We start from the raw sequence: 25,284 nt of genomic DNA, 5'->3' as shown, positions 1-25,284 counted from the left end.
ATAGATTATTTACAGGACATGTATTAGGCAACTCACACAGTCCAGACTAGTATAGTAATAAACTAGGCAAATATACGTTTTGTTTCAATGTTTTCCCTTTACAAAATGGTTAATTCAAACAAAGGCTTTTAGGTTATGGCTATATTCCCTATGTCTATAAATAGACAGACAAGGCAGCCTGCCCTGCTAATTGTCATGCTGTTCGTCCACATGCTTAGCGGCAGCAACCGGAAGGTTTTACAATGTTTGTACAATTTCACAAAAGCACCATTGCAAGTTTAATCAAGTTTAGTTTAAATCTCCAAAGTATACCAGGTCCACTTTCCTGGGGTTATGAATCTACAGCGCCGCTCGTCCTCGCAAGTCTCGCGAGATTGTTATGCTCGCCCGCTACTGAACACTCGAGCTGTCAAAATACAGTCGTTAGTTAACACAAAAAAACGGTTTATATGTTAGCGAGTTGTTTGGCTACGGGTGAAAGGATTCTTTTGGTTGTTCATTTAGCTAACGTTTTAACGGACTAATAACTTGTCCACAAGGTCCATCGTTATTTAAGGTATCTTTGTCACGTCTAAGGTTTTGTCTACTCATCCACCGGCCTCGTCCTTGCAACCTCAACAATGGCTGATCCCAAATACGCCAATTTGCCTGGAATCGTAAGTCTCCTGTTAGCTTGCTAGTTAAGTTAGCTAGCTTGCTAGCCAGTGTCTCGTTATAGCTAGCTATCTGTCTCGATAAGATATTTGTAACATGCTCCCTAGCAAAACCACAGGAGCCAGGCTAGCTAGCTAGCATTGCTGGCCTGATATCTAGCCAGATAAACTAACAGTAAGCTAACGCTAATTAGTTACAGTAACGACACGTTGACTACCTCGCTAGCCTAGTGCATTGAAGTGGTCTGCGTTTAACAAACATATTTCAAGCAGCTTTCATCAAGCATATAACCAAATAGGATTTGTTAAACTGCTCATTGTTCAAACTATCTGTGATATAACTATAGCTATTCTTCCCGACAGCTAATTAGCTAGCCTAACAGAGGCTAGCTAATCCAGCCTTGTGATTGAATGGGCGTTGGCCAGCTAACATTATCTTGATAACATTTCCTGAGAATGGTTGGGTGGGTCCACTCATTAGGTATTGTAAAAATGATAACCACAGCTAATACGGAAACGTATTTATTTTTTGTTCTTAATGTGTTTAAGACTGAGTGACTTGACAAAAAGTATAATCCTTTGAGAAGGCTAACACTATCTGTCGTTCATTTTCACTAACAAGTACGTCAGCTATGTCAATGTCATTTTGCTGTTATAGAATACGAGTCGTTGTCTTCCACAGGCGTCCAACGAGCCAGATGTGTATGAGACCAGTGACCTGCCAGAAGATGATCAGGCCCAGTTTGAGTCGGTGAGTGAAACATGGAGGAGAGAAGGGAGGGAGTGTTTGTGGGGAAGTTTGCTGCTGCCTCTTGATCCCAAAACACCAGTCTGTGGCTGAGTGTCACATCCTCTCTGAAAACCACTGCGTGATCCAGAGTAGCCCAAAATGTACTCTTAATTAAGGAGCCTACCATTATTCCTTTAAGGACCTTGTTATTTTCAGATGTTGACTGGCTCTGGCAGCTAAAACAGCCAAATACTCCATCTAAACCAGCATCAATTCTCAATTTGCGATACAGTTTTGGGAACATGAAGCCCTTTACTTTCATATCACATCAAAATAATTTCATAAATGCAAAATATAAACTTACTGTGCACTGTTTTATGTGGCTTTAATCACAGTTGCAGCTGGCAGTATTTTTCCATTGACAACACATTTCTGACTTCTTCTGTTACACACTGGTGTTAGGAGCATGTCAAATACCATATTAGCTCAGGTGGTCCCTCAGTCTTCTGTAAACACGCGCTGTAACATGGAAATATGGCTGTGTGGGAACACTAACCTTATTATTTAACTAGGCAAGTCCAGTTAACAACAACATTCTTATTTACAATGACGGCCTAACGATGCTGGGCCAATTGTGCGCCGCCCTATGGGACTCCCAATTACGGCCGGTTGTGATGCAGCCTGGAATCGAACCAGGCCTGTGTAGTGACGCCTCTAGCACTGAGATGCATTGACTAAGTCGCTGTGCCACTTGTAGCCCAACACGCAACCTTCTGATATGAAAGGAAAGGTTCTTATGCTTCCAAAACTGTACCTTAAGCGATGCATGTTAATGTTCAGACCAAACGTCGGGGCTCTTTAACAAAACTCCCGTACAGAAGACGCCTTCGTCCAATGGCTCTTGTGTGTAATGGAACTGAACTGAGTGCTGATGAAGGGCTTGATCCACAGATGCAGATCAAGGATTGATTGATTTGCGTCTCTGGATCATCGTGCTGTGTATCATGGATCAACTGTGAAGTAGATACCTACCAGTGACACCACCAATCCTAATAACGTTTTCCTTCCCTCTGTCGGCCTCGTTTTCCCTCCCATGTCCCCTCCCTCCCATGTCCCCTCCCTCCCTCTGTCGGTCTCGTTTTCCCTCCCATGTCCCCTCCCTCCCTCTGTCGGTCTCGTTTTCCCTCCCATGTCCCCTCCCTCCCTCTGTCGGTCTCGTTTTTCCTCCCCTCCCTCCCTCCCTCCCTCCCTCCCTCCCTCCCTCTCTCCCCACCCCTCCCTCCCTCCTGGGACGCTAGTGTGTACAAGTAAGAGGTTATTTTTCTCTCAGTACATATAGTGGAGTTATCTGCATGGGTTGTAAAATCCTTCCTGTCCCCTTTCCCCTCCTCTCTTCAGATTGTGTTGAAATGACTATCTGCCTCCATGATGTAGTGATGATGATGTGCCCCATTGCTGCTCTGTGATGTGATGAAGTGTTGGCTCCCTTGTTTCACCTGTTGCAAATGTAGCAACACTATCACCTGACAAGACATTTTAGTTGGTCTAATAATCCTCCCACTTTCATTTTGACATACACCTGTAGCACAACTCAAAGGATATTGAATCTACATTGTCTCTCTGTGTGGGTCTGTCTGTCTCTCTGTGTGGGTCTGTCTGTCTCTCTGTGTGGGTCTGTCTGTCTCTCTGTGTGGGTCTGTCTGTCTCTCTGTGTGGGTCTCTGTGTGTGTGGGTCTGTGTGTGTGTGTGGGTCTCTCTGTGTGTGTGGGTCTGTCTGTCTCTCTGTGTGTGGGTCTGTCTGTCTGTCTGTCTCTCTGTGTGTCTGTCTGTGTCTGTCTGTCTGTCTGTCTGTCTGTCTGTCTGTCTGTCTGTCTGTCTGTCTGTCTGTCTGTCTGTCTGTCTGTCTGTCTGTCTGTCTCTCTGTGTGTTGTTGAGAAGACAGTTCTGTTACTGTGTATGTGTTCTAACATCTCTTTCCCCTAACTCTACTCTAGCTACTGGTATACATGTTAACAGAAGCTTACTAACTAACTAGCCATCTTTACTAACTCTACTCTAGCTACTGGTATACGTGTTAACAGAAGCTTACTAATTAACTAGCCGTCTTTACTAACTCTGCTTTGCTAGCAATACAAACACTGGGATCAATACGGCAACACACTTTGACATTCACATATTTTATTTAGCACATTGTATGTCTCATCAAATCAGTTCTAAGCTGTCTTCTTTCTTACCATCTCACTCAGAAATGGGTTTTGCTCTGCCAATCCCCTCGTTCCACAGACTACATAATGCTAACAATACCACAGAATTAGACAAGAGGCTTGACTTAAGAGCTCAGGGCCTATCATACAAAGGATATCAGATATTTACAATATGTTCAGTCACACACTGGATATAAAATGCATATTTTAGGCCTACCCCACCTGTGTGTATAATATTGATATGTGATGTCAACAGTTGCTGTTGATGCATCACCATAGACCAGGGGTGTCAAACTCATTTTGCCCCAGGGTCCGAATTCGCTTTTCAATGAGGTCCGTAGGGCTGCACTGTAAATTAGCTATATTTCCTCGCTGTGAAAATTTGCCTAAAGATGATGGGTCTGAGAGAGAGAGAGCGAGAGAACAGAGACGTCGTACTGATCAGAGAGTCGGTCTCATAGTGAATGTCTCCAGTTTCAGCAGCAGTCTGCCTCAGAACACTGGACTTGTTCATCTCCCCTGGCAGGCTGCTGCTGCTGCTGCTGCTGCTGTGCATGGCATGTGATAACCACATTAATCTGTTTCTCTTTCTCCCTCCCCTCTTTGTCTCCCTGTGCTCTTTCTCTAACTCCCCTTGGGAACCCAAGGAGCTGGTAAGAGCTTCACTGACTAACAGACTGACTCCCTTCCTACTCCTAACATGTCTGGACTGTTTGTGTCTGGACTGTCTGTCGTAACTGTCTGTCTGGATTGTCAGTACTGTCTGTCTGGTTATTGATTGATCCCATTTTGATTCATGTGAATAAATCATTTTGGAGCTTAGACACATTGATGCCATCATCCCTCACCCTAGTGCACAGTTCCCTGAGGCTAGTCAGAATGAGGCTCTTCTCAGACTCACTGATTTTTAAGGGAATCTGTTTCCTCAAATGAGCAGATGGAGAAAGCCATGGATTTATAATTGACTGAAACAGCTAACTAACTAGCTCATAGAGATTATGTAGAAGTCACAGGACCGGAGAAACTCTGGTTTATATAATATATCTCTCTATAGCATCTTCCATCAGTCAGCTGTGCAAGAGGGAGGTAACTTTGTCATGTAGAGCAGTGATTGGTCCCTAACTCCCAGGTCTTCTGGTAACTAGGCAATGCTGACTTTTCATTCCCATTGTGTTGTCACAATACACCCCCTTTACACAGTTAGTGGTGTTTTCTGTTTCATTGGTCACTAAAGAGCTCATTTCAAGATAATTCATTGTGGATTCTGCGTAACCATTGGGTGCTCAAGATTCTCAATGTTTTTTGTTTTTTCCAGTTTTTTTCTTTCTTGATCGAATATTAAATCAACTGTCTGTGTTTTCCTCTTGAAATAGATGGGCTTCCCCCCCTCCCCCACCTCCTGATTACAGATCCATTTCTATCTGTGTGTGTGTTCTGGTGTTGGTTGGCATCTCACATGGGCCCTCTCTCACACTGTAGATCAAGTTGATGTCTCACTCATTGGATTGTATCTAATTGACTGATTTAACATGTCGACTGTGTGAGGGTTTGTACACTGAGCCATACAGGTATTCCTCTGGTATATAAGGGACTAGGTTCCCAGGTGGTATTGAACCAGCCAGTGTGACAGATAACCCATGGAGAGAGAAGATTGGCACAAATCCCCATCAATCATCAAATCTGATCTCCTTCGGAACCATTTTGACCTCCGTATACTCTCCGCTCTTTCATTTCCAATCCATTTGTCCTAGTTTTGACCAAGTTTCCTGTAGTGTCTCATTATTCTGGATGTCTCTTAACAGGAAGAGCTGTGCAGTGACAGTGTGGAGAGGATCGTGGTCAACCCCAACGCAGCCTACGACAAGTTCAAGGACAAGAGGGTCAGCACTAAAGGCCTCGGTTAGTATACCTTCAAACAGCTGTATCTCAATGAGCCTTCCTGTGCCTTCTCAACCACATTGGAGGAGAAGGTCCAAGGTCTCTCTGCTCAGACCTTATCCAGTGCATGAGGTGGGGAAGAGAGGATGCAAGGAGTTGAGAAAGCACAGGAGTTCGTCCTTGACTCAAATTAAATGTATTTATAAAGCCCTTTTTACATCAGCAGATGACCATGTGACCTCACCAGGAGGAACTCTGGGACTTTTCCCTGGTCATGTCGTCACGTCACGTAGCCCTAGACGTGAGGCATTTCCTGAATTGGTTACAAACTAGAGATGAAACGGGTATGAAAATTTCATATCACGATTATAGAGACCAAAAGGATCATGGTTATCGGTATTATCGCGGTTATCGGTATTATCGCTGTATTGTTAAAGCGTGCTGGAAATGTTCAAAAAGTACTGATACACTGAAATCATTTCACCAAGTTTTATATTGAAATGCAACAAATACAATTAGCAGAACTATGCACTTTTTTTGTGTGCCGAAACATTAAAATAATAACATTTAACATTAAAGATGGCACCATGTGGACATGAGAGGTAAGTTTCCCTAGTGCAGGTTTTAATGAACACAACCTTAAGTAAGCAAATCAAATGTTCATATAAAAGCATCACAAGTAAAGCAATGTGGATGTAAGAACAATACAACCATATGTCAACACATCCAATGTGTAGTTGTTGACATTAAAATAACAATACAACCATATGTAAACACATCCAATGTGTAGTTGTTGACATTAAAATAACAATACAACCGTATGTCAACACATCCAATGTGTAGTTGTTGACATTAAAATAACAATACAACCATATGTAAACACATCCAATGTGTAGTTGTTGACATTAAAATAACAATACAACCGTATGTAAACACATCCAATGTGTAGTTGTTGACATTAAAATAACAATACAACCATATGTAAACACATCCAATGTGTAGTTGTTGACATTAAAATAACAATACAACCGTATGTCAACACATCCAATGTGTAGTTGTTGACATTAAAATAACAATACAACCGTATGTAAACACATCCAATGTGTAGTTGTTGACATTAAAATAACAATACAACCGTATGTAAACACATCCAATGTGTAGTTGTTGACATTAAAATAACAACACAACCATATGTCAACAAATCAAATGAACAGCACTGATTTGTATGTCTGTTCTCTCCTTCATTAAGAGTAAGGTGCTGCTGGTCTAACATCCTGTATGTCTGTCCTCTCCTTCATAAAGAGTAAGGTGCTGCTGGTCTAACATCCTGTATATCTGTTCTCTCCTTCATAAAGAGTAAGGTGCTGCTGGTCTAACATCCTGTATGTCTGTTCTCTCCTTCATTAAGAAACAAGGTGCTGCTGGTCTAACATCCTGTATGTCTGTTCTCTCCTTCATAAAGAGTAAGGTGCTGCTGGTCTAACATCCTGTATGTCTGTTCTCTCCTTCATTAAGAAACAAGGTGCTGCTGGTCTAACATCCTGTATGTCTGTTCTCTCCTTCATTAAGAAACAAGGTGCTGCTGGTCTAACATCCTGTATGTCCGTTCTCTCCTTCATTAAGAGTCAAGGTGCTGCTGGTCTAACATCCTGTATGTCCGTTCTCTCCTTCATTAAGAAACAAGGTGCTGCTGGTCTAACATCCTGTATGTCCGTTCTCTCCTTCATTAAGAAACAAGGTGCTGCTGGTCTAACATCCTGTATGTCCGTTCTCTCCTTCATTAAGAAACAAGGTGCTGCTGGTCTAACATCCTGTATGTCCGTTCTCTCCTTCATTAAGAAGCTAAGGTGCTGCTGGTCTAACATCCTGTATGTCTGTTCTCTCCTTCATTAAGAAACAAGGTGCTGCTGGTCTAACATCCTGTATGTCTGTTCTCTCCTTCATTAAGAAACAAGGTGCTGCTGGTCTAACATCCTGTATGTCCGTTCTCTCCTTCATAAAGAGTAAGGTGCTGCTGGTCTAACATCCTGTATGTCTGTTCTCTCCTTCATAAAGAGTAAGGTGCTGCTGGTCTAACATCCTGTATGTCTGTTCTCTCCTTCATTAAGAAACAAGGTGCTGCTGGCCTAAAATCCTGTATGTCCGTTCTCTCCTTCATTAAGAAACAAGGTGCTGCTGGTCTAACATCCTGTATGTCTGTTCTCTCCTTCATAAAGAAACAAGGTGCTGCTGGTCTAACATCCTGTATGTCCGTTCTCTCCTTCATAAAGAGTAAGGTGCTGCTGGTCTAACATCCTGTATGTCTGTTCTCTCCTTCATAAAGAGTAAGGTGCTGCTGGTCTAACATCCTGTATGTCTGTTCTCTCCTTCATAAAGAGTAAGGTGCTGCTGGTCTAACATCCTGTATGTCCGTTCTCTCCTTCATAAAGAGTAAGGTGCTGCTGGTCTAACATCCTGTATGTCTGTTCTCTCCTTCATTAAGAAACAAGGTGCTGCTGGCCTAACATCCTGTATGTCCGTTCTCTCCTTCATAAAGAAACAAGGTGCTGCTGGTCTAACATCCTGTATGTCTGTTCTCTCCTTCATTAAGAAGTAAGGTGCTGCTGGTCTAACATCCTGTATGTCTGTTCTCTCCTTCATTAAGAAACAAGGTGCTGCTGGTCTAACATCCTGTATGTCTGTCCTCTCCTTCATTAAGAAACAAGGTGCTGCTGGCCTAACATCCTGTATGTCCGTTCTCTCCTTCATTAAGAAGTAAGGTGCTGCTGGTCTAACATCCTGTATGTCTGTCCTCTCCTTCATTAAGAAACAAGGTGCTGCTGGTCTAACATCCTGTATGTATGTATCTTTATTCACTTGAGATTGAAATGTAAAAATGTCAGCGTATTTACTTTGTCCGGTTTAAGTAGTGATCTGCAAGGGGAGACAATGTGCACTGAACACTCTCTCTGATGGCACGTTGGTTGCTGGGATGCACAAAAGCTTCCTGGCAAGGTGAGGCAGCTCTGATGCATGGTCCCTCCACCAGACCAGTGGATCCTCTTCTGCTGGAATGGGTGGCAGAGACAGGTGGACCTTGATCTCTTCTTTCCCTCTGTCTTCTGGGGGGGGGGGGGGGGGGTTGGAATCTGACCCTCTTCACCTCTCTGCTGCCTTGTTGAGGTAATCTTTCTCAGCAACCCAGACAGGCCTTTTTCCCTCCGATGCCGCTGTGTTGGTGGTGGAGGTGCTGCTGGTGCTTTGTGGTTCTTGCCTGACTTGTGCAGCTGCCAGCTTCAAGGCCTCCTGGACACAGCTGCCAGCTTCAAGGCCTCCTGGACACAGCTGCCAGCTTCAAGGCCTCCTGGACACAGCTGCCAGTGTCAACTTTTGCATCCTCAGGTTCATCTAAAAAGCTAATTTTGAAGCGGGGGGTCAATGAAACAAGCCATGTGCATGACTCTCTGTGTATCTGTTGTTAAGGTCTTCTCTCATTACCCTTTTCATCTCCTTGGTCAGGGATGGCTCTGTATCCTTTTCCACTAGAACATCACGGGTGATGTGGTCCAGGACCGGCTTGATGGCTGACAGTGTCTCTGAGGCAAGTGCATCTGTATACTTGCTCAGAGTTTGAAGGAGCTGGCACAGTTACTCCATGAGACTTATGTCGGTATCCTTTGGCATCAGATGCCATGTTCCTCTTTCTCCAGCCAGAGTCGCACAGACTGGCTGCAGTTGGCTGAGGAAACTCTCAAGCATCTTGTGTGTAGATCCCCATCGGGTCACCACATCATGGATCAGAGCCTTCTGTGGCATGTTGAGGGCAGCTTGCTTTTCTCTCAGTTCTCTCCTCCTCTTCCAGCTCCGTGAGAAGCCTTGGACCAGATGACGGCAGGCCTTGACTGCTGTGTCAACTCTCAGAATTTTCAGAGCCCTTTGAGATGGTCAAAGCACCCAAGCCACAGATCTGGGAACTCTTCTAAAGCCTTGGTCATGTTTGTTGTGTTGTCTGTGGTTATACAGACCAGGTCTTTCTTATTGATCACCCCCTCTTCCAGCATATTCTCAAAAACCTCTCTGTTGTGAGCCGAGTGATCTTCTGGGAAGAACTGTATTTCCAGGCACTTTGACTCCAGTTACCAGTCTGGGGTGAGGTAATGGATAATGAAGCTCATGTAGGGTTGACCACCCCTGCTTTCACTGGTCCAGAGGTCAGTAGTTGCAGCAAACCATGTTCCTTTGAGCCAAACTTTTTCTAACATCAGCTTTAACCTGGTTGTACAGGTTTGGGATTTCAGTCTTGGAAAATGTTTGATGTCACTTTGTAGCGAGGCACGGCAACCTTCATGAACCTCAGAAAGCCAGGCCTCTCAACGATATGAAATGGCATCATGTCCTTTTGCAATGTAATATGAAAGGCCTGCAGTGAGGTCTTGAGCATTTTTTTGATGTGGATGCATAAGCAGCCTGCCTTTTTAAATGCTTGCTGGAGTGTCTGTGTCACAACTGTAGATGGGGGGGGGGGGGGGGACCAGTAGCATCACTGGGTTTGCCTGCTGCACGCCCACTCTGTAAACAAGGGAATACCAAATGTATTATTATTATCACACACACTATCTTCTGTGTTGCATTTGAGTATATGCAATGACCCCATACACAATTTTACATAAATACAAATGAGTGTTAAAACCTCTTAGTGACCCCTTAACACACGAATCCCGTTAGCGGGATCGATTTGACAACAGCCAGTGAAATAGCAGAGCGCCAAATTCAAAACAACAAAAATCTCATTCAAATTTCTCACACATACAAGTGTTATACACTATTTTAAAGATAAGTTCCTCCTTAATCCAACCACTGTGTCCGATTTCAATAAGGCTTTACGGCGAAAGCATAACATTAGATTATGTTAGGACGGCACCTAAAGAAGGAAAAACCACACAGCCATTTTCCAAGCAAGGAGAGGCGTCACAAAAACCAGAAATACAGCTAAAATTAATCACTAACCTTTGAACTTCATCAGATGGCACTCATAGGACTTCATGTTACACAATACATGCATGTTTTGTTTGATAAAGTTCATATTTATATTTAAAAAAAACATTTTACATTGGCGCGTAATGTTCAGTAATGTTTTGCCTCCAAAATCCGGTGATTTTGCAGAGAGCCACATCAATTTACAGAAATACTTATCATAAACTTTGACAAAATATACAGGTGTTATGCACAGAATTATAGATACACTTCTCCTTAATGCAACCACTGTCAGATTTCAAAAAAGCTTTACGGCAAAAGCACATTGTTCAATATTCTGAGTACAGAGCTCAGCCATCAACAACAAGCCAAACAGAAACCCGCCATTTTGAAGTCAATAAAACTCAGAAATAGTATGATAAATATTCACTTACCTTTGATGATCTTCTTCAGAATGCACTCCCAGCAATCCCAGTTTAACAATAAATGTTTGTTTTGTTCGATAAACTTCATCTTTATGTCCAAATACCATTTTGTTCGCGTGTTAGGTTCACTATTCCAGGCAAGCACTTGCTAACTCCAGACGAAAAGTCAAAAAAGTTATACTACAGTTTGTAGAATCATCTCAAACGATGTATAGAATCAATCTTTAGGTTGTTTTTAACATAAATCTTCAATAAAATTCCAACTGGACGATTCTGTTCTCTTTAGGAATGAAGATGAACTCAGCTCGCTCCCAAGTCTGCGTGCGTGATTGAACTTATGCCTTGTCCTGGGACACCTGGTTGGAACAGCTCTTGTTGGCTCCGTACTCACAGTAAAAGCCTGTAACAATGTTCTAAAGACTGTTGACATCTAGTGGAAGCCTTAGGAAGTGCAACATGACCCCGTTAACACTACAAATTGAATAGGGATTCACTTTAAAAAACTACAAGCCTCAGATTTCCCACTTCCTGGTTGGATTTTTCTCAGGTTTTTGCCTGCCATATGAGTTCTGTTATACTCAGACATCATTCAAACAGTTTTAGAAACTTCAGAGTGTTTTCTATCCAAATCTACTAATAATATGCATATCCTACCTTCTGAGCCTGAGTAGCAGGCAGTTTACTCTGGGCACGTTTTTCATCCGGACGTGAAAATACTGCCCCCTATCCCAGAGAGGTTTTAAGAAGACGGTGATAGTAATTGCAATGAGCCCAACAATTGACATACGGGAGTCTTGTATAGGAGTCTGTAGTGTTTCTACTGTTGGAACACTTTTACAACCAAGTCGACTGACGGATCTTAAATGAACAAAATATGTTGGTTGGGTGACTAAACTACATAACGCGTTATCGTGTGCAATGGTAGGCTGGGGACACACCATTTTTAACAACGCTTTTTTTCTGATTAAAAAAAAGTGTTCATTGCATCCGCCGTGGAGCCCAGTTTCATAATATGACCATATTTCCCAAGTGCTTGCCGTAGTTTTGAAGTAATCACGAAAAAACAGGCCTTGTTTTAGGGTATTTTTCACCCTGCCAGCTCCTATTAGTTAAATTGAGCACCGTGGCACCAACTCGTCTTCTGAACGTTCTCTTCCCAGCTTATTGTTTTACGTCACAATGCCTGTTTCGCTATTGTTGGCAATGAGACCTGCTCACTTTGTTTAAATGTAAACAACAACAACAACAACATTACTCATGGAACTCTGAGGTCGTCCCATTGTTTCCTATATAGGGGAAATATCTTGCAATTTGTATATTTAGATTTTTTTTCAAGTCAGATGCCATTTTAATAATCTCCTCTTTCTAATTCTGTAAGGCTGGGCAGCGAGCTCGGTTGTCATTAAATGCTAGCCCCAAAATACTTTTTGCCCTTGGAACGCTGAGCTCCACCCATTGTTTTCCTATGGAGAGGCATCCCATAGGAAAACATATATGTGTATATTCAAGTCGGGCACCATTTTAATCAGGAGAATCTCCTCTTTGTAATTATGTAAGTCTGGGCAGCGAGCTTGTTTGTCATCAATCACTAGACCAGAAATAGTCAGTTCATTTTTTCCCCCAACTTTCTCATTACGCAGACATAAGCACAGTTGACACCATCGATGTGCGGATGTTACTTTCTACACAAGTATTTTTTTTTCCCAGTTTCGTCTGACGAACAGATTGTATTGGTAAAATAATAAGGGATACATGTGCCTTTTTAGGCAAAATGGAATTCTAAGCATCACTCCAGTCAAAACAGGCTCTGCGAACATTCCATTCCATTCATTCGCTATGGGCTCGCGCTAGTGTTCCAGCTTAGCCAACATTCTTCTGCTGTTTTTCAGCCTTAAGTGAATTTTTCAATGGTTCTATTGTCCAGCCTAGCAATGGGTGAATAGAGTCTGCAGACACATATGACGCATACAGCAGCAGAACAACGAGTAGTGTTTTTATAAGAGTAGGTAACACTGAAAGATTCAATTATTGACAAGCTATTAGCAAGTTAGACAGACAAACCATGACATTTTCCACCATTCCAAAGTCCCCACATCATGCATTGAGCTAAAAGTTAACTTAACTATAAAGTAGTGGGTGGTGGTCACGAAGATGACTTGAGATTTTGAGTTGTTGCCCCCTTTCGCTGCGATTTTAAAAGTAATAATGTTGCATGTTCTGCAGACAAGGTGACCATCTTAGATTTTAAGTTTCCCTCAGCACTCTTGTAAAACCCAAAATACGACTACACTTCAGATTTGGTCCTCTTAGAAGGCTGAAAAATCTCCCGAGCGCTGTCACTGCCTTCCGCCATGTTTTGACACAAAACAAAACCCACGTTTCATGCTCTGCCTGCGTCAGACTGTTGCTAACTTTGGTTGATGCTGGACGGTATTTCCCGTGAGTTTTTCAAACCGCAATAATCAAACACGGTTTTAATGATAATTAACATTTGAAACGGTAATACTAACCGTGGGGAATTTTACTGTGGTTTATCGTGAAACCGGTGACCGTTTCATCCCTGTTACAAAACCATCTAATATTCTTGTCTTTGCTCTAATGAATCTGTGTTTTCTCTCCCAGACTTCTCAGATCGTATCAGTAAGAACAAAAGAGTGGGCTATGAGTCGGGAGAATATGAGATTGTGAGTAGATGCTGCTGCAATATTTCATATTGATTAGTTTTGTATAAATAGTACCATTGATTTTGTTGGGACACATAACCCATCTCTGTGAAATCCATCACAAGACCTTTAACATGTCCTTTTGAATCATGCATATAATGATTCAGCTGTCTACTTAAATCTTGTGGATAATGATTCAGCTGTCTACTTAAATCTTGTGGATAATGATTCAGCTGTCTACTTAAATCTTGTGGATAGTGATTCAGTTGTCTATTTGAATCTTGTGGATAGTGATTCAGTTGTCTATTTGAATCTTGTGGATAATGATTCAGTTGTCTACTTAAATCTTGTGGATAGTGATTCAGTTGTCTATTTGAATCTTGTGGATAGTGATGTTAACTCTGTTTTCCTCTCTCTCTCCTCTCTCCGTGCCTGTCTAGTTGGCGGAGGGCTGTGGGGTGAAGGAAACCCCCCAGCAGAAGTACCAGCGGCTGGTTAATGAGATCCAGGAGCTCAGTCAGGAGGTGGAGACCATCCAGGTAAAACCCCTACACCCTAAACCATCCAGGTAAAACCCCTACACCCTAAACCACCCAGGTACAACCCCTACACCCTAAACCACCCAGGTACAACCCCTACACCCTAAACCACCCAGGTACAACCCCTACACCCTAAACCACCCAGGTACAACCCCTACACCCTAAACCACCCGGGTACAACCCCTACACCCTAAACCACCCGGGTACAACCCCTACACCCTAAACCACCCGGGTACAACCCCTACACCCTAAACCACCCGGGTACAACCCCTACACCCTAAACCACCCGGGTACAACCCCTACACCCTAAACCACCCGGGTCAGACAAATACTCCCAAAGCCCTAACGTTAGCCCCCTAGCCCATACACCCTAACGTTAGCCCCCGAGCCCTTCCACCCTAACGTTAGCCCCCGAGCCCTTCCACCCTAACGTTAGCCCCCGAGCCCTTCCACCCTAACGTTAGCCCCCGAGCCCTTCCACCCTAACGTTAGCCCCCGAGCCCTTACACCCTAGCCTCTACGGACCTGTGTACATATGGCTACAATAGGGCATCTAAGTTGAAGCTGCCTTCAGAATGTGTGTCCCCCCCCAATCTTGCTGATTAGTCTCGGATTCCTGGGGCTCATCTTTATACCCCATTGACCTCTACCCACCCCCAAACCACCCATCTTTATACCCCATTCACCTGTACCCACCCCCAAACCACCCATCTTTATACCCCATTCACCTCTACCCACCCCCAAACCACCCATCTTTATACCCCATTAACCTCTACCCACCCCCAAACCACCCATCTTTATACCCCATTCACCTCTACCCACCCCCAAACCACCCATCTTTATACCACAGTGACCTCTACCCACCTCCAAACTAGTGGTTGTCATTTCCCTGGTAGTGTGCTGATCACCTCTGTCTATGCTCCTCTCCCCTCAGGCGACCACAAGGGACAGCAGTTCAGAGGAGCGTCTAACTCCTGTAGTCCTAGCTCAGCAGGCTGCCCAGCTCAAACAGCAGCTGGTCTCTGCCCACCTGGACTCACTGCTGGGACCACAGGCACATATTAACCTAGCTGATCCAGATGGAGCACTGGCCAAGTAAGAGAGAGGGGAGGGAGGGAGGGAGGGGGGGGGCACTACAGAGGGTAGTGCGTACGGCCCAGTACATCACTGGGTCCAACCTTCCTATCATCCAGGACCTCTATACCAGGCGGTGTCAGAGGGAGGCCCTAAAAGTTGTCAGACTCCCGCCAGTCAAGTCATAGACTGTTCTCTCTGCTACTGCATGGCAAGCATACCGATGCAACAGGACCCTAAACATCTTCTCCCCCCCCCCCCCCCCCAAGCCATAAGACTGATAAATGTACTGAACTACAATATAAACGTAACTATTACAGTTCATATAAGGAAGTCAGTCAATTGAAATGAATTCATTAGGCCCTAAATTAGGGATTTCACATGACTGGGAATACAGATATGCATCTGTTGGTCACAGATACCTTTAAAAAAAAAAAAAAAAAAGGTAGGATCAGAAAACCAGTCAGTATCTGGTGTGACCACCATATGCCTCATGCAGCACAACACATCTCCTTCACATAGAGTTGATCAGGCTGTTGATTGCAGCCTCTGGAATGTTGTCCCACTCCTCTTCAATGGCTGTGTGAAGATGCTGCCTATTGGCGGGAATTGAAACATGCTGTCGTACACGTCGATCCAGAGCATCCCAAACATGCTTAGTGGGTGACATGTCTGGTGAGTATGCAGGCCATGGAAGAACTGGGACGTTTCCAGCTTCCAGGAATTGTGTACAGATCCTTGCGTAATGGGGGGTTGAGGAGGATGAATGGCAAGACAATGGGCCTCAGGATCTAGTCACGGTATCTCATAGACCCACGGCACCATGGGGCATTCTGTTCACAACGTTGACATCCAGTAAACCGCTCGCCCACACGACGCAATGCGGTTTGAGGACGGTTTGACATACTGCTAAATTCAATAAAACAGATTTGATTTTGACGTTAACCTGACTGACTCAGAAAGGTAGACGATATTAGTCTTTGCAGTCGCCTCTCTTAAAACCCCCGTCTGTCTCTTTTTTATTAGACTTACCACCCTAACCCTTATGTGCCTTTATTCTTTACCCTCTCCTTCCTCCCTTTCTCTCTCCTTCCTCCCTTTCTCTCTCCTTCCTCCCTTTCTCTCTCCTCCCTCCTTTCTCTCTCCTTTCTCTCTCCTTCCTCCCTTTCTCTCTCCTTTCTCTCTCCTTCCTCCCTTTCTCTCTCCTTTCTCTCTCCTTTCTCCCTTTCTCTCTCCTTCCTCCCTTTCTCTCTCCTTCCTCCCTTTCTCTCTCCTTCCTCCCTTTCTCTCTCCTTCCTCCCTTTCTCTCTCCTTCCTCCCTTTCTCTCTCCTTCCTCCCTTTCTCTGTCCGTCTCCTGCAGACGTCTGTTAACCCAGCTGGAGGCAGTGAGGGCCAATAGGGGCAGTACAGGAGAGGGGAAGGCCCCAGCAGCGAAAGGTCCTGATGGTGTGGTGTTGTATGAGCTACACAGCCGGCCAGAACAGGAGAAGTTCACAGACGCTGCCAAGGTATGAAGCCCAGGGCAATGGGACTGTGTGGAAAGGGGTTCCCAACAGCACAGTTTGTGTGTGTGTGGTCGGCAGCAATGTGTCTGTATTTGCACATGCAAATTTGAGTCAGTCCTTGGTCAATTCTGTGTCACTTGTTTACCCAGTTTTCATTCATTCACGCCTTAACCTCTCCAATGTTTGTGTCTGTGTAGATGGCAGAGTTGGAGAAGCGCCTTGCAGAGCTGGAGACTGCTGTGGGTTCTGGATCAGACAAACCGGGACCTCTGAGTGCTGGGGTGCAGGGAGGCAGTCTCATGGTGAGTCTCTTCTGTCAACCACCTTGGTCCAGTTCAGTAGGTAAAAAAACAGGATATTTTTTATTGTGCCAACCGAACTCAATCAATCCAATTTTGTTCATAAAACATTTTTGGTTTTGCATGATCCACAATGTCAGAAAGTACAGTAACCCTGCCCTGATCATCAATCACTGTTAGCCCTGTGACTGAGTGCTCTCGCTCTGTCCTCCAGGACACTATGGAGCTGCTGCAGGCGAGGGTCAGTGCTCTGGACTCAGCCACTCTGGACCAGGTGGAAGCCAGGCTGCAGGTAATATTGAGGATCAGCAGAATTATAACAATCAGGGGGGAGGGAATGCAAAACTCACCTTGTATCAGTCTAGCAGCAATCAATGTTCCACTACTCTGCAGAAAACACTTTTGTTTATTATCTACTTCTCTTGCTCTGGCAATGTTAACATATGTTTCCCATGCTAATAAAGCCCCTTGAATTGTATTGAATTGAACACCCAAGGACAGATGGGCTGGTATTTTTGTGCTTGTGATACTGTATAAAAGTGAACACGGTTATCGTGTGATGTTTTGTGTTTTTCTTTGTGTAGAGCGTCCTTGGGAAGATGAATGAGATAGCGAAGCACAAGGCAACCATTGAAGATGCTGGCACACAGAATAAGGTTAGTCCAGCTTTTTTTATGTTGAGGTTTAGAAGTAACATAAGAGTTTTTATACCACGACGTCAGTAATTAGGTTATCCCTATGACCAGGAGGTTTTCCTAACCACCAGGAGAACCACTTGGCCCAACAGTAGTCATCTCCTGTAGATGGAACCTGGACAATCAAATCACATTTTATTGGTCGCATACACATGGTTAGCAGGTGTTAATGCGAGTGTAGCGAAATGCTTGTGCTTCTAGTTCCGACTATGCAGTAATATCCAACGAGTAATCTAACCTAACAATTTCACAACAACTACCTTAAACACACAAGTGTAAAGGAATGAATAAGAATATGTACATATAAATATATGAATGAGTGATGGTACAGAACGGCAGATGCAAGATGCAGTAGATGGTATCGAGTACAGTATATACATATGAGATGAGTAATATAGGGTATGTAAACATATAAAAGTGGCATTGTTTAATGTGGCTAGTGATACATGTATTACATCAAGATGGCAAGATGCAGTAGATGGTATAGAGTACAGTATATACATATGAGATGAGTAAAGTAGGGTATGTAAACATTATATGAAGTGGCATTGTTTAAAGTGGCTAGTGATACATTTTTCATAAATTTTTACATTATTAAAGTGGCTGGAGTTGAGTCAGTATGTTGGCAGCAGCCACTCAATGTTAGTGATGGCTGTTTAACAGTCTGATGGCCTTGAGATAGAAGCTGTTTTTCAGTCTCTCGGTCCCTGCTTTGATGCACCTGTACTGACCTCGCCTTCTGGATGATAGCGGGGTGAACAGGCAGTGGTTCGGGTGGTTGTTGTCCTTGATGATCTTTATGGCCTTCCTGTGACATCGGATGGTGTAGGTGTCCTGGAGGGCAGGTAGTTTGCCCCCGGTGATGCGTTGTGCAGACTTCACTACCCTTTGGAGAGCCTTACGGTTGTGGGCGGAGCAGTTGCCATACCAGGCGGTGATACAGCCCGACAGGATGCTCTCGATTGTGCATCTGTAAAAGTTTGTGTGTTTTTGGTGACAAGCTGAGTTTCTTCAGCCTCCTGAGGTTGAAGAGGCGCTGCTGCACCTTCTTCACCACGCTGTCTGTGTGGGTGGACCAATTCAGTTTGTCCGTGATGTGTATGCCGAGGAACTTAAAACTTTCCACCCTCTCCACTACTGTCCCGTCGATGTGTATAGGGGGCTGCTCCCTCTGCTGTTTCCTGAAGTCCACGATAATCTCCTTTGTTTTGTTGATGTTGAGTGTGAGGTTATTTTCCTAACACCACACTCCGAGGACCCTCACCTCCTCCCTGTATGCAGTCTCGTCGTTGTTGGTAATCAAGCCTACCACTGTTGTGTCGTCTGCAAACTTGATGATTGAGTTGGAGGCGTGCATGGCCACGCAGTCGTGGGTGAACAGGGAGTACAGGAGAGGGCTGAGCACACACCCTTGTGGGGCCTCAGTGTTGAGGATCAGCGGGGTGGAGATGTTGTTACCTACCCTCACCACCTGGGGGCGGCCCGTCAGGAAGTCCAGGACCCAGTTGCACAGGGCGGGGTCAAGACCCAGGGTCTCGAGCTTAATGTTGAGTTTGGAGGGTACTATGGTGTTAAATGCTGAGCTGTAATCGATGAACAGCATTCTCACATAGGTATTCCTCTTGTCCAGATGGGTTAGGGCAGTGTGGTTGTGATTGCGTCGTCTGTGGATCTATTGAGGCGGTAAGCAAATTGGACTGGGTCTAGGGTGTCAGGTAGGGTGGAGGTGATATGATCCTTGACTAGTCTCTCAAAGCCCTTCATGATGATGGAAGTGAGTGCTACGGGGCGATAGTCATTTAGCTCAGTTACCTTAGCTTTCTTGGGAACAGGAACAATGGTGACCCTCTTGAAGCATGTGGGAACAGCAGACTGGGATAAGGATTGATTGAATATATCTGTAAACACACCAGCCAGCTGGTCTGCGCATGCTCTGAGGACGCGGCTGGGGATGCCGTCTGGGCCTGCAGCCTTGCGAGGGTTAACCTGTTAGGGCTAGGGGGCAGTATTGACACGGCTGGATAAAAAACATACCCGATTTAATCTGGTTACCACTCCTACCCAGTAACTAGAATATGCATATACTTATTACATATGGATAGAAAACACCCTACATTTTCTAAAACTGTTTGAATGGTGTCTGTGAGTATAACAGAACTCAAATGGCAGGTCAAAACCTGAGCGATTCCTTTACAGGAAGTGGCCTGTCTGACCATTTCTTGAACTTCTTTTCCATCTCTATCATTTACTAAGGATCTCTGCTCTAACGTGACACTTCCCACGTCGTCCATAGGCGCTCAGAGCCCGGGAAAAAACAGAATGTCGTCATTCCAGCCCCAGGCTGAAACACATTATCGCCTTTCTCAAGTGGCCGATCAAGGGACACTGGCCTTATGCGCGTGACCCCGACCGCCCCCGCCTTTGGGATTTTTTCCTCTGTTTGCCGAAAAGGAGATTCCCTGTCGGAATATTATCGCTTTTCTACGAGAAAAGTGTCGTAAAAATTGATTTTAAACAGCGGTTGACATGCTTCGAAGTACGGTAATCGAATATTTCGAATTTTATTGTCACGAATTGCGCCATGCGCGCGACACTTCTTTACTATTTCGGATAGTGTCTGGAACGCACGAACAAAACGCCGCTATTCGGATATAACGATGGATTATTTTGGACCAAACCAACATTTGTTATTGAAGTAGCAGTCCTGGGTGTGCATTCTGACGAAGACAACAAAAGGTAATGAAACTTTTATAATAGTAAATATGATTATGGTGAGTGCTAAACTTGCCGGGTGTCTAAATAGCGAGCCCGTGATGCCTGGGCTATGTACTTAGAATATTGCAAAATGTGCTTTCACCAAAAAGCTATTTTAAAATCGGACATATCGAGTGCATAGAGGAGGTCTGTATCTATAATTCTTAAAATAATTGTTATGCTTTTTGTGAACGTTTATCGTGAGTAATTTAGTAAAATGTTAGCGAATTCCCCGGAAGTTTGCGGGGGGTATGCTAGTTCTGAACGTCACATGCTAATGTAAAAAGCTGGTTTTTGATATAAATATGAACTTGATTGAACAAAACATGCATGTATTGTATAACATAATGTCCTAGGGTTGTCATCTGATGAAGATCATCAAAGGTGAGTGCTGCATTTAGCTGTCTTCTGGGTTTTGGTGACATATGCTGGCTTGAAAAATGGGTGTCTGATTATTTCTGGCTTGGTACTCTGCTGACATAATCTAATGTTTTGCTTTCGTTGTAAAGCCTTTTTGAAATCGGACAGTGTGGTTAGATTAACGAGAGTCTTGTCTTTAAATGGCTGTAAAATAGTCATATGTTTGAGAAATTGAAGTAATAGGATTTTTAAGGTTTTGAAAATCGCGCCACAGGCTGGCAGTGGCTGTTACGTAGGTGGGACGCAAGCGTCCCACCTAGCCCATAGAGGTTAACACGTTTAAATGTTTTACTCACGTCGGCTACAGTGAAGGAGAGTCCGCAGGTTTTGGTAGCGGGCCGTGTCAGTAGCACTGCGTTGTTCTCAAAGTGAGCAAAAAAGTTGTTTAGTCTGTCTGTGAGCAAGACAGCGTGATCCGCGACGGGGCTGGTTTTCTTTTTGTAATCCATGATTGACTGTAGACCCTGCCACATACGTCTCGTGTTTGAGCCGTTGAATTGCGACTCTACTTTGTCTCTATACTGATGCTTAGCTTGTTTGATTGCCTTGCGGAGGGAATAGCTACACTGTTTGTATTCGGTCATGTTTCCGGTCAACATGCCCTGATTAAAAGCAGTGGTTCGGCTTTCAGTTTCGCTCGAATGCTGCCATCAATCCACGGTTTCTGGTTGGGGAATGTTTTAATAGATGCTGTGGGTACGACATCGCCGATGCACTTGTTAATAAACTCGCTCACCGAATCAGCGTATTCGTCAATGTTGTTGTTCGCCGCAATGAGGAACATATCCCAGTCTACATGATCGTAGCAATCTTGAAGCGTGGAATCTACCACCAACAGTAGTCATCTCCTGTAGATGTAACCTGGACAATCCTCCACCAACCTTCAGAATTACTCAGACTCTCATTCCTCGAATTCTGCCGTCTGTTTACCCCCAACCTTATCATTATTGGCTGTGTATTATTTTCAGCCACAACGTGTTCCATGTTGTCTGTCTGTCAGGTGTCTCAGCTGTATGACGTGGTGCAGAAGTGGGACGCCATGGCCACCTCTCTGCCCCAGGTGGTGCAGAGGCTCATGGCTGTCAAGGAGTTGCATGAACAAGGTAATCACCTGTCAATCACCAGACCTGGCTCAGAAACATTCTAACCTGCCAATCACCTGGCTTTCAGACCTGGCTCAGAAACATACGTTAAAATTAGAAAATAAAAAAAAATACGCACATTTAACTGCAGGTGTGGCTGTTATAAAAACTAATTTAAAAGGAACAAGTAATGTCCACAACTCTGATATGCTTTGAAAATGTTGGTTGTCTGATTCTCTCTCTGTAGCCATGTGGGTGGTCTGACTCTCTCTGTGTGTGTGTGTGTGTGTGTGTGTGTGTGTGTGTGTAGCCATGCAGTTTGGTCAGCTGCTGACCCACCTGGACACCACCCAGCAGATGATCAACAACTCTCTGAAGGACAACGGGACACTGCTCTCACAGGTAGTAGACACACTGACACTGCTCTCACAGGTAGTAGACACACTGACACTGCTCTCACAGGTAGTAGACACACTGACACTGCTCTCACAGGTAGTAGACACACTGACACTGCTCTCACAGGTAGTAGACACACTGACACTGCTCTCACAGGTAGTAGACACACTGACACTGCTCTCACAGGTAGTAGACACACTGGCACGTCTCACACTGCTCTCACACTGCTCTCACAGGTAGTAGACATGTCTCACACTGCTCTCACAGGTAGTAGACATGTCTCACACTGCTCTGAGGTAGGTTGGACTGCTGCTGGACTGATATGTCACTTTTTAAAGTACCTTTGTAAAAATACTTAAGTTGTTCTTTGGGGTATCTGTACTTGACTATTTATATTTTGGACTACTTTTACTCAGCATATTTTCCTAAAGAAAATCATGTACTTTTTATTCCCATACATTTTCTCTGACACCTAAAAAGTTCTCTGGCAACTGCTCTGGTGGACATTACTGCAGTCAGCACTCCAATTCCACGCTCCCTCAACTTGAGACATTTGTGGCATTGCGTTGTGTGACCAAACTGCACATTTTAGTGGCCTTTTATTGTCCCCAGCACAAGGTGCACCTGTGTAATTATAGTTGTTTAATCAACTTTTATTTCAGCTCATGAAACACTTTACACTTTTACGCTTATTTTTGTTCAGTTTATATTTAAAACCAAATACTTTTAGACTTTTACTCAAGTAATATTTTACTTGGTGACTTTCACTTTTACTTGAGTCATTTTCTATTAAGGTATCTTTACTTTTACTCAAGTATGACAATTGGATACTTTTCCCACCATGATAGTTAAGAACACTAACAATATGGAAGAAAATGAAACGTATTCTAACAGGAACCAATATCACTCCCATAAAAAACACCCCTATGAAACAATTCTTGGAAAGCTTTTCACAATTCACCAATTTAATTTGGTCCACATGGAAAACTAACAGCAGAGAGAACCAGAAATGACTTCGTAATAGTAATAAAAAAATAATATTTCCATGACAGAATTTAAAAGCAATTGTTGCCTGGCCAATGTAGATATTTTCAAATGCATGGAATTAAAGGTTTTATATCGAGAAATTGATTTGATATCAGAGCAATCTTGAGGGGATCTTATTTGAGTCAGAAAAGGATGTTCTTATGATAGATAGATCTATCTATCTATCGATACACACACACACAAAACCTTGCAGAGAGCCTATCCAACTGACAATCTCTTAGAAAAAGACCAAGACTAAAAAAAGAACTGATGTTGGCACAAGATGGAGGAAAAGTTGGAAAATAACTAATGCAATTACAGTTAACGAAATGAATCTAGTATAAACACATTTTGTTGAATTTATTACACATGACAAAATTGACATTCTCAGCACAATGACAGTCATGACTTAGGTTTTACACTTAACAATGACTCTATAGCATTTCCAGAAGGTATGGATTATTGAGTCCAAAAGTGATGGGTGGATTTAGAAGTTACAATTTAAATGTACTGTCCCTTATTTTCTCCCAGGTTCAGACAACCATGAAGGAGAATCTCTTCTCTGTAGAGGAGAACTTTGCAGCTCTGGACCAGAGGATGAAGACTCTCAACAAATAAATCTTGTTTTCTTTTTAAAAACGTCTGTCAGGACAGTTGGGCAAATTGAGGGAGCGGAGGGTCTTCTCTCTCTTTATCTCTTCTTCCACCTAAGCCTTTTTTTTTTTTTTCGCAAAGTGGAATGTTTGATTTGAAAGTAGAAAAAACATGACATAAAAAAAAAGCTTACTACTCAAAAATGGGCACCAAATTTTCTTGATTTTTTTACCCCCTTCCACATCTCTCTCCCATTGAAGTCTTTCATTTAGTATCAAATGCAATGCATAACACCCACTCTATATATATATATATATATATATATATATATATATATATATATGTGTGTGTGTGTCACATATTATTCTTCCCTTCAAAGCTCGATGGCTTTTTCTCAATGAAAAATATTCATCCGGATCCTTTCACCCTCTTCACCCACGCTAGTTTTAGGTGCTACAACATTCAGCTAAGTCATTTCATTGAATGTCCAAATTTTGAGGGCTCAAAAAGTGGAATAGCCATGTCAGAGAAAAGACGCGTCTACAACATTACTGCACAAAAACAAACAACCAATGCTGATTTATCCACCCTTTTCCTGAAGTATACACTGCACACTTCCTCTTGTGGATTTAACAGTGGTGGAACCTGCTCAACTCCATGACGGGAAGTATACTAGTGCACACTTTGGGAGAAGGGTGAAGAATCGGGATGCGTTTCAACCAGAAAGACGGTGTTATGGACATGTAGCGGGGGGGGGCCTGAAGTCCTGGAGGGATGCTTGTAAATATGCCTGTGTACCTTAAATGTTTCATGCTCAGTTGCTTGTAACTTATTATTGTGACTGAGACTAAAATACCACACACTACTTTTAAATCTACTGCGTTGTTTGTCATTGCCTACGATGGACTGTACTGTACCTGACTCTGTTGTTGAGATATCATCTGAATAAACAACATGCTTAAACTACACTCACTCTTCTACAGAGAGGGAGAACTTGTGAAACATGTATCTGTTGTTAAACAAAATCAACTCCCTTTAATAAAAACTACAGTTAAATATTACAATTATTCTCTGCCTAAATCTCAATATGATACTTAAAGTTATTCAAGGGAAAGATAGTTTACAGAATTTGTTTCAATCTAAAGTGAACACAATAAATACATTTATACAAAGTCAAGATTAAAAAGAGCATAGTTAAGTTTATTATAATTATTTACATACTAATATGTGACTAAAAAGCCTGTTGCATGCTTCCCAGTCAAAACTGTTGTGTGAAGTTCTGGTGTTGAGCAGGGGCTGTTCATCACTGAGCAGTAAGAATCATTTTAATAAGAACCATTTTTTTGAGGCAAATCGAAATTCTGTAGCCGAAGTCTAGGCCCCGTTCATCGGT

General features: G+C 43.4%; 1 protein-coding gene across 1 annotated transcript; it reads left to right on the top strand.

The window, feature by feature from the left end:
* The first annotated feature begins 358 nt into the window (after positions 1-358).
* dctn2 (dynactin 2 (p50)) lies at positions 359-24,955 on the top strand. The gene is made up of 13 exons (XM_045691938.2): positions 359-656; positions 1,336-1,404; positions 5,390-5,486; positions 13,466-13,527; positions 13,947-14,045; positions 14,980-15,140; positions 16,481-16,628; positions 16,823-16,927; positions 17,139-17,216; positions 17,509-17,580; positions 21,794-21,896; positions 22,186-22,277; positions 23,829-24,955. The coding sequence occupies exons 1-13, from the start codon at positions 621-623 to the stop codon at positions 23,913-23,915; spliced, it is 1,209 nt and encodes a 402-aa protein (XP_045547894.1). The 5' UTR covers positions 359-620; the 3' UTR covers positions 23,916-24,955.
* Positions 24,956-25,284: the final 329 nt, after the last annotated feature.

Source organism: Salmo salar, chromosome 12 (genome assembly GCF_965601325.2).
Source record: "Salmo salar chromosome 12, fSalSal1, whole genome shotgun sequence".
In the NCBI taxonomy this organism is placed as follows: domain Eukaryota; kingdom Metazoa; phylum Chordata; class Actinopteri; order Salmoniformes; family Salmonidae; genus Salmo; species Salmo salar.
This window is presented reverse-complemented; position numbering and strand designations above follow the sequence as displayed.